At 41.9% G+C, this 14645-nt stretch overlaps 1 protein-coding gene across 1 annotated transcript; it reads right to left on the reverse strand.

The window, feature by feature from the left end:
* Positions 1-1371: 1371 nt before the first annotated feature.
* LOC124282565 (snake venom 5'-nucleotidase-like) lies at positions 1372-12520 on the reverse strand. The gene is made up of 9 exons (XM_046718577.1): positions 11930-12520; positions 7937-8150; positions 7581-7769; positions 7239-7436; positions 6384-6515; positions 6007-6126; positions 5306-5464; positions 3430-3633; positions 1372-1607 (listed from the first exon to the last, which is right to left on the reverse strand). The coding sequence occupies exons 1-9, from the start codon at positions 12251-12253 to the stop codon at positions 1414-1416; spliced, it is 1734 nt and encodes a 577-aa protein (XP_046574533.1). The 5' UTR covers positions 12254-12520; the 3' UTR covers positions 1372-1413.
* Positions 12521-14645: the final 2125 nt, after the last annotated feature.

Below are 14645 nucleotides of genomic sequence, written 5' to 3' on the forward strand. Positions count from 1 at the left end.
CAGATCTGACAAATCATAAAAATGAAATTATATTAAAAAATGTACATCAATATATATGCAAATCTAAACGATTCCAGTAGTCTTCTCTCTATACACCTTTTTTATTATAGCACTTCCCCCTGTTATCTTTCAGTCTTTCTCTGTCTCTGTTTCTAATAATTGGTTGTGATGTAATTAGTTATTGTAAATATCTTCGGAGAGGGGTTTAATAAGTTGAAAGAACTTAAAACAATACTCACTCACTCACCCACTCTCGAGACGATGCATTGCAGTGTACTCGAACCATCCATATTCACTCTTCACTTTCCAGAGGCGGTGGGGTAGCCTAGTGGTTAAAGCGTTCGCTCGTCACGCTGAAGACTCGGGTTCGATTTCACACAGAGGTACAATGTGTGAAGCCCATTTCTGAGATCCCCCGCCCTGATATTGCTGGAATATTGCTACAATCGGCGTAAAACTAAACTCACTCACTCTTCCCTTTCCAATTATATCTAGTGATGATCGCACCTCCAGACCTCTCTATTCTGTCACATTTCAAGATAGTTACACATAGTCACACTGCGTTATCCAGTGTCATCTCGAGACGTCTACGCCCCCTTTTGAAGACAGTAAGGCACATGTGGAGGTCGCACCATTTCACAACATCATCAATGGACATCATGATTTCACACACACTGTACCCGGGAATCAGTTCACGCTTTATGTAACCACCGATAAGTTGTAAAACTTACGGTTAATTAAGAATTGAATTGAATTGAATTTTTTGACTATTTTCGAGATAGTGTACATATAAAAGGGCGTGGCTTTCATGACCATACCAAGATGGTGATAACCATCCACATACACTGTCAAGTCACATCTTAAGGGCATCACACAACCGCCTCCGTGGTGTAGTGGTTAGAGCGTCCGCCCGGAGAGCGGAAGGTCGCGGGTTCGATCCCCGACCGCGTCATACCAAAAGACGTTAAAATATGGTACTTGTTGGTCCCTGCCTGGTGCTCGGTATTAATGGGTACAACAAGGACTGGTCGCTTCGGAGTCAGTAGAATGTGTGTGAGTGGGGTATTCATGCTTCACTGCAGCATGGTATCTCAGTGGGCTAGCACTATAAAACCAGCTTAAGTCTGGGCTAGTACAAACAGCCGCACATACACATACACACGCATGTACATCGTCATATGAGCGAAATATTCTCAAGCACGACGTTACAACCCAGTTTCACCTCACCTAAGAGCATCACAACACATCACCACAGTCATTCACAACACTTTGCAATTCTGCGTAGGGTTGATCACAACCGGTGACAGTACAATGTCTATCCACATCTCTAGCTACACATCTCCAGTAACAGAAGAAAGAACATTCTAGATGTTCCTGTGAGCGCCTACAGGTTTAATAACAATGAACTGTCGTTTATATAAGCAGGGCAATCATCATGACTGCAGCTGTCGATGTGAGGAGCTGTGGTGATGGACGGGTGACGTCATTGATCTCGCTACAAGGACACGTGGGCGTCACCGTCGTCAGTGTTATGCGGCCATCCAGGCCTGCGATGAGGGGTGAGAAGCTCTTGGCGTACTCAATTAAGACATCGGCGTCGACATCCCCTACAACAATTTCACACATATTTCCATTACAATCAACCTGGGATATGGTGTGAGTAATAAATTGCAGTGAAAAAGCTCTTAAAATCAGCAACTTGAGCTGATGTGTCATAAACTACCTCAAACCTAACAACGTTGTTGCAAAGGAATAATGACACGAAGTACAGACAGGGAGGCGATTTGGCAGTGATGATTATAAGAATAACTGATAAGCATAAACCACAACGCCAATGTGGTGTCGCCGTTTCCTGTGTTTCGCAGTGTTTTGTACTTTATCATCCAAAACTGTGTTCCACAGGAGATGTCGCTTGTGTGAGATCAGACGATATCTCCTAGGAGATATCGTTTTGACAGTAGATTTTGCACAATGCCCTGACAATGCTATGACGTCATGAACTTCGTGACGTCACAATGCCATGACATCGCTGCCCTGCAAATCTAATGGCAGTACTCTGTTCAGAGATGTACATTTTTCGTTGAAAACTAATGAAGAGTGATTTTTGATGATAAATAGAATCTCACCCTCGTGTCTTCTGATATCAAAAGACACTCGGGTGAGATTCTCTATATATTGAACAAAGCCACCGTAGCGCCATTGTTTCCTTGAGGGACATCCAGGTAGGTATCAATACATTACATGCAATAAAATCCTATATCGGTTACACCTACTTGGGTTGTCAGTCCAGATCTGAAGACGTCATCATGCGACGATGTCGCATTGGCCATACAAGGTATACTCATGAATATTTATTGAAAGGCGAAGATCCTCCGTTTTGCATCCCTTGTGATGAAAGAATCACGGTCAAGCATGTCTTGCTTGACTGTGTTGAATATTCCATCACAAGGGATAACTATTTCAAATCACGAACTTTGAAGGATCTTTTTAACAATATCAGTTTTCATTTAATTATTGCATTTTTAAAGCAATTAGATTTGTTAACTGATTTGTAAATAGATAAATATTTTATGATTGGAAGTTTAAATTAGTTACTCATATTGTTAGTGGCTGTACCCTCAAGGGGGGTTAATGTACTGTAAAATTATTGTCCTCCTGGGAGGGTACGTACGTCCCAAAACTCTCAAAGTAAATTTCAAACTTACCAGGATTGTAAACGTAATTTTTTTGTGATTTTAATTATGGCTAAATTTTGACTTCAATTGCCGGCTGCTGAAGGGATGATAGCAAAGGTAGCAAAGGTACTGTAAGTCTCCATGGTCCTTAGTATGGTGATCAACCTTCAGTTGCTGGTGATCTATAGCCCGTTCTTATATTGTACTGTTGTCTCTCATGATATATTTTTATGATAGCGTACTAGTTTTAAATTGAGAGCTGTGATATTCTAGTAGTTTTATTGTCCTTCGATGGCAGGTTTTTACTTTACACATTTATTGATTTGAATATTGATATCAACTGTTCTCGTCACGATAGGGCTGCAATATTGCCGATGTGACGTTAAATGTTAACTCACTCACTCACTGTTTCCTTGAAGGTTTCAAGTCTACCTGTCCTTGTTTTGCTAGCTACGGCGATAGCAAATTCTTACGCGTACTAGTTTGACACATGACACTTTGACCCATGACACACTTACCAAGCACATAATGTTGGATCTTGTTGCTATCAATAACTTTCCAGTAAGAAATGGTGACAGGAAGCACTGTAGAAAGTCGCTGCGATGCTTGATATTGCAGTAATTAATCTTAGCAAAACTGTATCCTTAACCTTTTAGGTCAAGTCTACCTGTACTTTTTTTCGCAAGCCACAAAGATTACTTATTCCTACTCGTACTAAGTTGACACATGACCCTGTGGCCCCTGACACACTTACCAAGCAGATGATGTTTGATCTTGTTGTTGTTGATGACGTCATATCCGTCCCCTCCATTAGCAATGAAAGATGGCATGATGATCTTGTATATCTCGGCATCATTTAGATCCCCATACTGGGGCACGGAACAGTTAGCACATCTGACCTTGACCTCTATTACCCTCTTACCCACAGGCATCGCCATGTCGTATACAATTTTCATACCTGGGGATGAGAATGGGAAAATGATGAGTGCCTTTGTATGGTCAGAGGTTTCCATCATACCTGCGTGCTACTGTTGCCTAAAGCCATATAAAGCAACATTCCTGAATGCTTGTACTGCTACTGAAAGCAATATAAAGCAACATTCCTGAATGCTTACTACTGCTGCCTAAAGCCACGCATAACCATCCTCCTGAATGTTTGCTACTGCTGCCTAAAGCCATATCAAGCAACATTCCTGAATGCTTACTACTGCTGTCTAAAGCCACGTATAACCGTCCTCCTGAATGCTTGCTAATGCGGCCTAAAGCCACTGCCTAAAACCATATCAAGGAACATTCCTGAATGCTTACTACTGCTGTCTAAAGCCACGTATAACCATCCTCCTGAATGTTTGCAACTGTTGTCTAAAGCCACGCATAACCATCCTCCTGAATGTTTGCTACTGTTGTCTAAAGCCACGTATAACCATCCTCCTGAATGATTGCTACTGTTGTCTAAAGCCACGTATAACCATCCTCCTGAATGTTTGCTACTGTTGTCTAAAGCCACGTATAACCATCCTCCTGAATGTTTGCTACTGTTGTCTAAAGCCACGCATAACCATGCTCCTGAATGTTTGCTACTGTTGTCTAAAGCCACGTATAACCATCCTCCTGAATGTTTGCTACTGTTACCTGAAGCCACGTATAACCATCCTCCTGAATGTTTGCTACTGTTGTCTAAAGCCACGTATAACCATCCTCCTGAATGTTTGCTACTGTTGTCTAAAGCCACGTATAACCATCCTCCTGAATGTTTGCTACTGCTGCCTAAAGCCACGTATAACCATCCTCCTGAATGTTTGCTACTGTTGTCTAAAGCCACGTATAACCATCCTCCTGAAATGTTTTGCCACGTATAACTGTTGTCTAAAGCCACGTATAACCATCCTCCTGAATGTTTGCTACTGTTGTCTAAAGCCACGTATAACCATCCTCCTGAATGTTTGCTACTGTTGTCTAAAGCCACGTATAACCATCCTCCTGAATGCTTGCTACTGTTGTCTAAAGCCACGTATAACCATCCTCCTGAATGTTTGCTACTGTTTTTAAAGCCACGTATAACCATCCTCCTGAATATTTCCTACTGTTGTCTAAAGCCACGTATAACCATCCTCCTGAATCCTGGCTAATGTCACCTGAAGCCATGATTAGTCACACTCATAGACACCTGCTGCGTCTAATACCTTATGTAAGCCGCTTGGTAGCCGATTACAAGACAATGCTGTTTTTTATGTTTAGGAGGATGCGTCATAGCAGTTTATTAGGTTTGGTTAACACCTTTTTATCTTTTAAACACCTGTACATGGATGTCAACTTTTTCGTTATTGTAGATATGTTGTGTATACAATAAAGACGTAGAAGTTGACATCCATACTATTTTGTCATAAATAATAACTTCTATATTCCTCTCAAGAATTGCACCTCGAAAAAGCATCTAATGTTATCCCAGCTTGTTTTTAGCGACTTGCTAACATTGAACAACAGGTGATATGCCCAGACACGTTTGTATAAAAACAAGATTCAATAAAAACAAAACAACAAAAACGCCAAGCTTGTGTTGAACCTGGGTACGGCTGCTCATGTGGATGAAACTAATATGGTCTTCGCCACCTGGATGTGAAAACACTCGCCTGACACCTGGAAGAACCCCCCGAATAGGTTGCCAGTCTCCGCCCACTTGGACGCCGCGAACTCCAGCGTCTCCCGGACATGTCTCCCGAGCAGCTCCACGATGTCCACGGTGTTCCGGAACGGTAGGACGGTCAGGATGTCGCCGATGGTGACGTCACCTGGAAATACCATCAGAAGGATGTGAACAAAGACTCCTGAGAAAGGTTTGGATAGGTCAAAGAGGGAAGAGATTAAAACAACATCAGAACACACGGACTGTGTAAAGAAGGATAGTAAGGAACAAGGAAATAATCAAACTAGTCATATAGATAGCGCCTGTTCTCAGTACATGAAAGTCTATTCAAAGGCGCTTGGAAAAGCTTCTGTCACCATAAGAACTGGAGCGTGTTTTAAGAACACACAGGAGATTCTGAGAACCTGAATGTAAAGATCGAGATGGAATATGATCTTTAACAACATCGCAGATGTATGGTGGTGCTAGGCTATGTTTTGCATTGAAGACCAAAGTCAGAATCTTGAACTGAACTCTGAAACACACCGGCAACCAGTGAAGGTATTAAACATCTGTTGGCAGATATCCGGACCTTTGTCAGAACCTTTGGAAAAACGTTTGTCAAGTTACCTATCAGTATTGGATCTGAAGTATTTAGATGAGAAGTACTTTCCTTCTGTATATAACACGTGTTTTAGCCCGAATTACCTTTCCGTATGGACGCCCGGATTCCACCCCCGTTCATGAAGGCGATGGCCACGTGGTTCCAATACAGTGAGTCGCTGTGCTTCAGATTCTGGTGCACCATTGCATCGGCAATCAGGTTACCTACGAAACCAGGGTAGACATACATGTATATTAGTTTAAAAGGGTTGACATTGAGGCGGGGAATGAAAGAACAGGTAATACAATCCTCGGCAGGATGCAGATGGAATTTTTTCTAAGCGGACACAAGTACCACTACGACCCTGGATCATCATCATCATTGGACACCTTTAATGGCACGTATGCAGTAAATAAAAGGCATTTAAACAGAAAACAGTTCAGCAGGGGTCGTTACTTATTCATCTTAGCTTTTTATTTACCCAAATTACACTCTTTGACTCTACAAAATGTCCGATCTCCTTCCAGCAGAACTTGGCTTCTACCCACTACCGTGCCTGACTCGTTGGCCACGCCCTCTTTGTAGGGCTGCATCAGCTGTAGAGTCGTCTGATCTAGAAGACAGATGGACATTGGTCGCATTTGTTGGTCTCTTCTGACAGACGTAAACGTGTGAGTGGAGAGTGTGAATGATTTGTTGTTTAACATCCGAAAGAATTTTGATTCCTCGGAAGCTAATAGCATTATCCTTTCGTGTGAAACAGAATACAGTATGAAAGCAAATTTAGGGCACAGCAACACGAATGTTATCACCACGTAGTCCTGAAAACAATGAAGCAACCATTCTTCTGCTTTTTGATATACAATCTGAACGCCCATGTTTCTTTGGGATATATATGCATGAAGTTCACTTTGAAGAATGTCGAGGACACCAAAGATATCTCATTAGCATAGAAGATGAAAGAGCAATTAATAGGGTAGTATGAAAACCACTGCCATTGGATAATCGGCAGATGTGTTTCTTAAGACTGTAGATACAAGATAGATTTCAGAGGCTATTTTTAAAGGCATACATTGTTAGACGTGACAAATTAACCTCTTGGTGTTTATCTAGTTTAAATGTCTTTCCAAAGAAACTCCATACTGTGAACGAAGTGTTCCTGTTTCTATGAAAATATAGTGTTCTTTTTCACACAATATCATTTCGTTGATGTAGCCAAGTAGGGTGTAGCCAGGCATCGAATGCTGGCGAACATAATTTGTCACAGTCTCCTGTACAGTTCTTGCAAATAATACAAGCATAAACGTTGACCCTTGACACAGTACGATAAACCCACCTTGTGCTGTGTTGTTGTCTAGTAGGATTGGGTTACCTCCCCACGATGTGATGACACCATCCGGGTCAAAGGTGACTTGCAGAGCTCCAAGATACTTCCCGTAGGCGTAGTCCTGCACCACGAGCACCTTCGCACCCCCTGACTGAGTGACCACGTGGGGATAATCTCCTACCGGTTTCTCATTGGACGGGTAGTCGCCTGCAAAAAGGACAATCCATAACTGTTTTGTCAAATTCATTGGAGGACTGACAGTGAGCAGTTTGATCCTTCCGATCAATACATTAAATTGCATACTCAACTGCATAGGTGAGTTTGCAATCAGAATGCGTGTGCTTGTCTCACCTGTGTAAAGGAATGTATTGGTGTGGCCCCCAACCACTACATCCAGGTTGTTGACTCCTTCTGCAATTTTCTTGTCAACACCAAATCCCGAGTGACCAACAGCAATGATCTTGTCGATGCCCTGTGACGTCAGGATGTCAGCCTCTCTCTGGACTGCTGCAATCTCATCTTCAAATGTCAATTTGGGCCCTGAATAATACACATGTTCTTCAGTTATTGGACGATTCAAAGACCTAAAATCTATGATCAAATTATATCTTTCCTTAAGCCAAAGAGTACATTCCCAGTTATAACTCTAAATTTAATACTGAATATGATGACCAACTGTGTCTCCATATTTCGGGGCCTTGGTTTACCTGGTGACGAGATTGATGGTGTCTCTCTTGTAGTGTACCCGATGACCCCAATACGTTCTCCCCCGATCATCAACACCGTGTGTTTCACCAGCTTGTTATTCACAAACGGCTCTCGTGTAGCGTTAATGTTGGCGCTTACTACGGTGAAGTTGACGTCGTTGAGGAAGGGTATCAGTCCCTCGATGCCCAGGTCAAACTCGTGATTCCCCAGAGTCTAAGAAAAAAACAATGAATACAACCATCTAATTAAACGCAAATCAAATCAGGTCTCACATAAAATGCAGACAACATTAAGACCATAAATGATATGTTTATCATGCCAGGAAATGATAACACAGAAAACGGTTCATATAAGAATGTGCCTTAATTCTTTCATGAAAACTAGCCGTGTTTATGGAAAAGTCCTCACGAAATAGAAAGAAGGACAAAAGTCAGTCGTACGACCGTGTGCCCTGGGCCTCCGTTAGCTGCAGATCGTCGTTTCATTGAGTCAAAACGTTTTCGGAAGAGGCTCAGGGAATTGCGTTGCATTCCCGCATCCAGCAGGCTTCCAGGTTCTGAAGTGGCTGCCATGCATTCTGAAAAATATCCTAACGTGTCTTGTCCCAGACGTGCTCAATTGTCCCGATGTCCACTGACACAGACGGAACGATATGGTAGTCAATCGTAGTCCATACTCGTGTAGTATGGGAACGAGCGTTGTCCTGTTGATCTGAGAGACCTGGATTCAAAGGCTGACCAAGGAAGTAAGATCTGACTTTGTAGATCATCATCCCTGTACACGACTGCAGTCCAGGGAGGACCTGTGATGATAACAGAAGCCATGAATTCTCCCCTTCCTCACTAGTTGGCCTGAATAACAAGGGAGTCAGCACGAGGCGCACTACGTTATCTCCCGTCTCGATGACAATCTCCCCATCGATGTGACAAACGTTGAACATTCGCCTGAGTAGACAACCTGCGGCCACTGTTGACGTCCCCACAGACATGCTGTTGGGGTCACTGTTGGTAGATACGTTGAGTCAGTATGGCCCCTAAGTAAGACGATGACCTCTGAATCCCGCCGGTCTTCCCGACGACAGTGTCGGCTGACTTTGCATGGTTGCAGTTGTCTGTGTTTCTCGTCGTTTTCGGTCACCCGGATGTGTCACCGGATATAACGCTTGACGAGTGACTCCGGCCGCCCAGATCGAGGCCGATCTTGCAAAACTGCCTGTCTACTGATGCCTTTCGATCATTCCGGTAATGGTTGACATCCAAAGAGCCACGTTACTGTAGTGGACGTTGATCCAGAACCCTGTTTCCTGTCCTTTTTCAAAGTTGAGTGTGAAATGTCGGTGTTTCTTACATGGCAGCTTATGAAGGAAATACACGTAATTGTGCATGTCTTTCTTCGGTGCACGTGCAAATATAAACACCAAAAAACCACACACTTAAAAACGCCAAACGAGTTGAAACGATTGTGTTCCTGCGATGTCCTCAAATGAATGATGTACAAGTGTTTCTAACATGCGTTTCTTTACGTTTGTATAATTTCTTTCAGTATCATTATTTTTTAAACATTTCACAAACAAAATTAAAGCGTCAAAACCCCTTCCACCTCCATATGAAACCTCTGCCAATAGCTGAGTCGATTTAACGCTTCCACTGTATCATGACTTTGTGTTTATGAATCATCGTTAAATATTGATTGTAGCAGGTGTTCTATTCTGCCCCACTTGTGACACCAGTCGGAAACACACGCACAGGCTAGTCAACTGTTCACCTAAAAACACACTAACATATGGTAAAATCAAAATTTGGAATTGCATCAGACATCATTTTTGTCACTCTTTGACACTCTTGAGACGCTCTTTGAAATCTTGGTGAAAAACACCATGACTGATATTACTATAAAGTTGTGAAATGTAAAGAAGAAAAGGCTGAAGCTGATGGAATAATGCTCAATATACAAGGAAGGTTGAAGCCAACCCTCGTGTCATACAGGTGAGGTGAAATGAGGTGAGGTGAGGTGAGGTGGTGGCAGGGTTTAACGTCGTACTCAACAATATTTCGCTCATATGGCGACGTGCATGCGTGTGTATGTGTGGCTGCTTGTACTAGCCCAGACTGCATCTGGTTTTATAGTGCTAGCTCACTGAGATACCACGCCGCAGTTAAGCATGAATGCCCCACTCGGACATAATATACTGACTCCGAGCCGACCAGTCCTTGTTGTACCCATTAATGCCGGGCGCCAGGCAGGGACCAACAAGTACCATATTTTAACGTCTTTTGGTATGACGCGTGACATAGACTTGAGCCTTGAGGAGTTTCTTCTCAGTTCGAATTTTTGTGCATAGATCGAAACATGATGCAGGCAAGTCGGTCTCACTGTTTTGTATTTCAAGTTTTGGTGGGTGAATCAGTATAAGGGAATCACCTATTACATGGTTATTGAACTATCGATAATCAATATATTCATGTGGGCAAAAGTATCGCAACAAATAATACTTTTTTCTCTCAATATCTTAAAAATGCCACAGAACAACATTTTGAAAGTAAATGAAAACAATAAGCTATTACTGAGGTGTTGCGATACTTTTTCTCCATCTGAATATATTGATCATCGATATACCTGAAGCTTAAGTCAGAGTTCCTCAACTGTTTCATGTATAGATCTATCTATAAACAAACAGTATCACACACAGAGAAAACATCCGATTGCAATACACACTATTGACTGTAACGTCTACATTATTTCACACAAGATAGACGACACGCGTTGTGTTGCGGTCTCAGTATATAACGTTTAGATACATGTAGTTTTGTTACACTGCCACAACGGTGTGACGTGTGTTTCCTTTAACAAAACCAAGTAAAAGGGTGCATCGACCTTCAGGTCGGCAACGCGTGACTGCCTTTTAGTATTAAGTTAACTCCACGCACAGTGTTGTGAGACATTGAAGAATGAAGGCTTTTTTACTGGTGCATAGTTAAATCACTCTTCAGAGACACAGCTGTGTGTAGTGACGGCATGCTTCGTCGTTGGAATGTGGTGACAGTTAATCCTTACTACCTCTTGAATACATATGTGCTCATATTCAATAACGAATTTATCCTATGGGCTTACCTGTAATCTGAATAAGACGAATAGATTGAGATGTACTCACCATAATGTCATACTGCAACAGTTTTATATCCACAACATGACGTCACAATGCAACCGGATCATTTACTCACCATAACGTCGTACTGCAACATGTTCATATACGAAACATGACGTCACAATGCAACAGGTTAATTTACTCACCATAACGTCATCCTGCAACATGTCCATATACGCTATATGACGTCACAATGCAACATGTTTATTTAGCTACCATAACGTCGTCCTGCAACATGTCCATATACGTTATATGACGTCACAATGCAACAGGTTCATTTACTTACCATAACTTCATCCTGAAACATGTCCATATACGCTACATGACGTCATACTGCAACTATGGGCTTACCTGTAATCTGAATAAGACGAATAGATTGAGATGTACTCACCATAATGTCATACTGCAACAGGTTTATATCCACAACATGACGTTACAATGCAACCGGATCATTTACTCACCATAACGTCGTACTGCAACATGTTCATATACGAAACATGACGTCACAATGCAACAGGTTAATTTACTCACCATAACGTCATCCTGCAACATGTCCATATACGCTATATGACGTCACAATGCAACATGTTTATTTAGCCACCATAACGTCGTCCTGCAACATGTCCATATACGTTATATGACGTCACAATGCAACAAGGTTCATTTACTCACCATAACGTCATCCTGAAACATGTCCATATACGCTACATGACGTCATACTGCAACATGTCAATATACGAAACATGACGTCATAATGCAACAGGGTCATTTACTCACCATGCCGTCATACTGCAACATGTTCATGCACTCACCATGGCGTCACAATATAACAGGCTCGTACACTCACCATGACGTCATACCGCAAGTGGTTCATGAATCTGGCCACAACAGCACCGCGGTACTTGTAGAACCACAACGTCCCCAAGAACTCGTCCCCTGCCGACAGGAGGATGGTGTTGGGATGAAGGGAACGCTGTTCTCGGACTTTGGTCAACAGTCGCGCTGTCCCACCGAAACATTTCCCTTCTGCCACATCGTCCACCCCACACTGACCACTGTACTTGTTGGTCTGCTCGAATCTTGCGTGGATGTCGTTGGTGTGGAGGATGGTGAGGTTGAAGCCGACAACAGCAGCAGGCAGAGAGATCATCAGCAGAGGCACAAGGAGCATCTCGTATGTATTACGTAAGTCCGTGGCCTTTGGGAGTTGCTCTTGGTGAAGCTGTTGGGCGTTGCTGTAGGTGAAGCTGTAGGGAGTTGCTGTAGTTGAAGCAGTAATGTGAAGCTGTTTTGCTTGTACTCAATAGTTTTCTTCAATAATTCAACAGTACAGATGTTGAGAGAATGAACACGTCAAACACAACTCTCCTGGACTGGGTTATTCCATCTTGGTAGCTGACTGCTGTGATACACAGTCGTATAACAACTCTCACAGGCCAACCGGTGGCCTCTCCATTGAATCATTGGATACGGTCGGTGATTTTTCTAAGTGTTTTACTTTCTTTGTGGTGGCGGTTTTGTAATGGTGTGCGAGAGTGTTTGAATATATTACTCCAATTCTGTTCATTTCAATGGTAACTTGTATGAGAGAGGGTCGTACACGAATGTGTATAGAAACAAACTGCACGCTGTTAGGAGCAGCATGACATTACAAGTCAAGACATTGATTACACAACAGTCTCGTTTCATGTTTACTGGGTCCCGTCCTGTTGCGCAACTTAGTACAATAACCAGTCCAGAATTTTGAGACCAATTCATGTAAGTGGATACATAATTATTATTCAGTATTATTTGATACATCTAAGCATTTGTATATTGCACCACTACGCTCCTTCTAATCCTTGCAAACACGTCGTGCAGCGTGCTCCGTCGTACAGCGAGCTCTGACAAACGGAAACCTGGAAATCGTTGAAATCTCAAAACGAGGCTCTCCCGCTAGAAAGGTTTGGGAGTCTGGTACGGAGTTGATATTATATCAATGACATTGTGCGTTACAAAACAACTCTGAATAAGCGCAAAAAAACACAAAACAGGTGTAACCAGTGGGCCTGATGCATTGTGAATCATTTTACGACTTCATCAAACAGGTGCAGTCTGTGACGTCTCATTTAAGGTCATTCTGCCTACACCTCGCCATAAAATATAGAAATACGATGTTATTAAAGTTTCAAATTCATTTGTAAATACCATTTTCTTATGAAACAAAGAATTGGAATTCAGTGTAACCATAGTTGTTTGTGATGTCTGTTTTCACTTTCACACGAGAAAATTAGGATCGGCTGAAAGGTAGGTCATTGTCTGAATAGGTTAAGGAGACTCATGTTTCGGTTTGCTCTACTGTCTGGAGGTTCACTCCCCATACACGTATGGGCAACATATGATGTAACTAGAGCCCTATCGTGAAAACAGATATTTAGGGTTGTTGCGTTATTTTCTTCCTCTCAAAGACGTTAAACACATTTTATGAAATGTACTTGCTCCACTTTAGATGTATTTTGGGGTGTGCGTAGTGTGTGTGTGTGCGTAGTGTGTGTGTGTGTGTGTGTGTGTGTGTGTGTGCATGTCTCTGTGTGTGTGTGTCTGTGTGTATGCGCGCGCGTAGAGTGTTTGTGCGGAGAAGGTTACGCGTTGAGAAATAGTGAGTGTGCGTGTGTGTGCGCGCGCGCGTGTGTTTGTGTGTGAGAGAGAACCAAAGAACGCGAGAAATTGTAATAAGAATTACAGTAAATGAGAATCAAGAACATTATTCAGATAATTTTGTCTTTGTTAATTTTTTAATATTTTTTTCCCCGACCGACCGACCCATGTTCAGAATTTGGTGGCTACGTGAAACACAAACAAATGATGCCCCTATGCTGGGGAGTCATGCAGTATGTTCATATCATGTATGTATACCTCCAAATTTCAGCTTAAGTCGAATGTAATACCAATGACGTAATATCCTTAGGAATCCATTATGATACAAAAGATTTCATAAATATGTAGATTCCAGTACGTGGGGTTATGGACGGTTCTGCTACATCAGTTAAAGTTGCCCATTTCTGTTGTTTCTTCTTCAATACATTCTTCCACACATTTCAATGACGTTTTTACATTTGGAGAAGCAAAGTTTTAATCTTTTCATATCAAAACTTAAATGTGTATTTTGCATATATTACAATATAATTCAGAAAGTTGTTATCAATTCCTCCCAAAAGAATGTAATTGTTAATAGAACGAACAGAATGCGTCACTTAAGAATTGTGAAAAAGCCTCCCAAATAATATATAAAAAGTTAAGATAATAATGCTATATATTGGCATCCTTACTCCACATAACCTTTGTTTTCTACAGTTTTCTTTATTATATGTAATTACCGCACTCACAATAAAACATAAACCTTAAATAAAATTTATTATGCAAGAATGTCTGCCGATATTGCATGGTAATAGGATTCCTTTGCACGACAAACGTTTGAGATCGATAGTTGACACACAATGTTCCTACTCCATTAAGCTGTCCCCTCTAAATCGTTTAATCTCATGAACACAACACCAGTTGTGCGTGACGTTGCCTCGCCAGCG

This window comes from Haliotis rubra, unplaced genomic scaffold, assembly GCF_003918875.1.
Source record: "Haliotis rubra isolate DU_JTF1 unplaced genomic scaffold, ASM391887v1 Scf109, whole genome shotgun sequence".
In the NCBI taxonomy this organism is placed as follows: Eukaryota; Metazoa; Mollusca; class Gastropoda; order Lepetellida; family Haliotidae; genus Haliotis; species Haliotis rubra.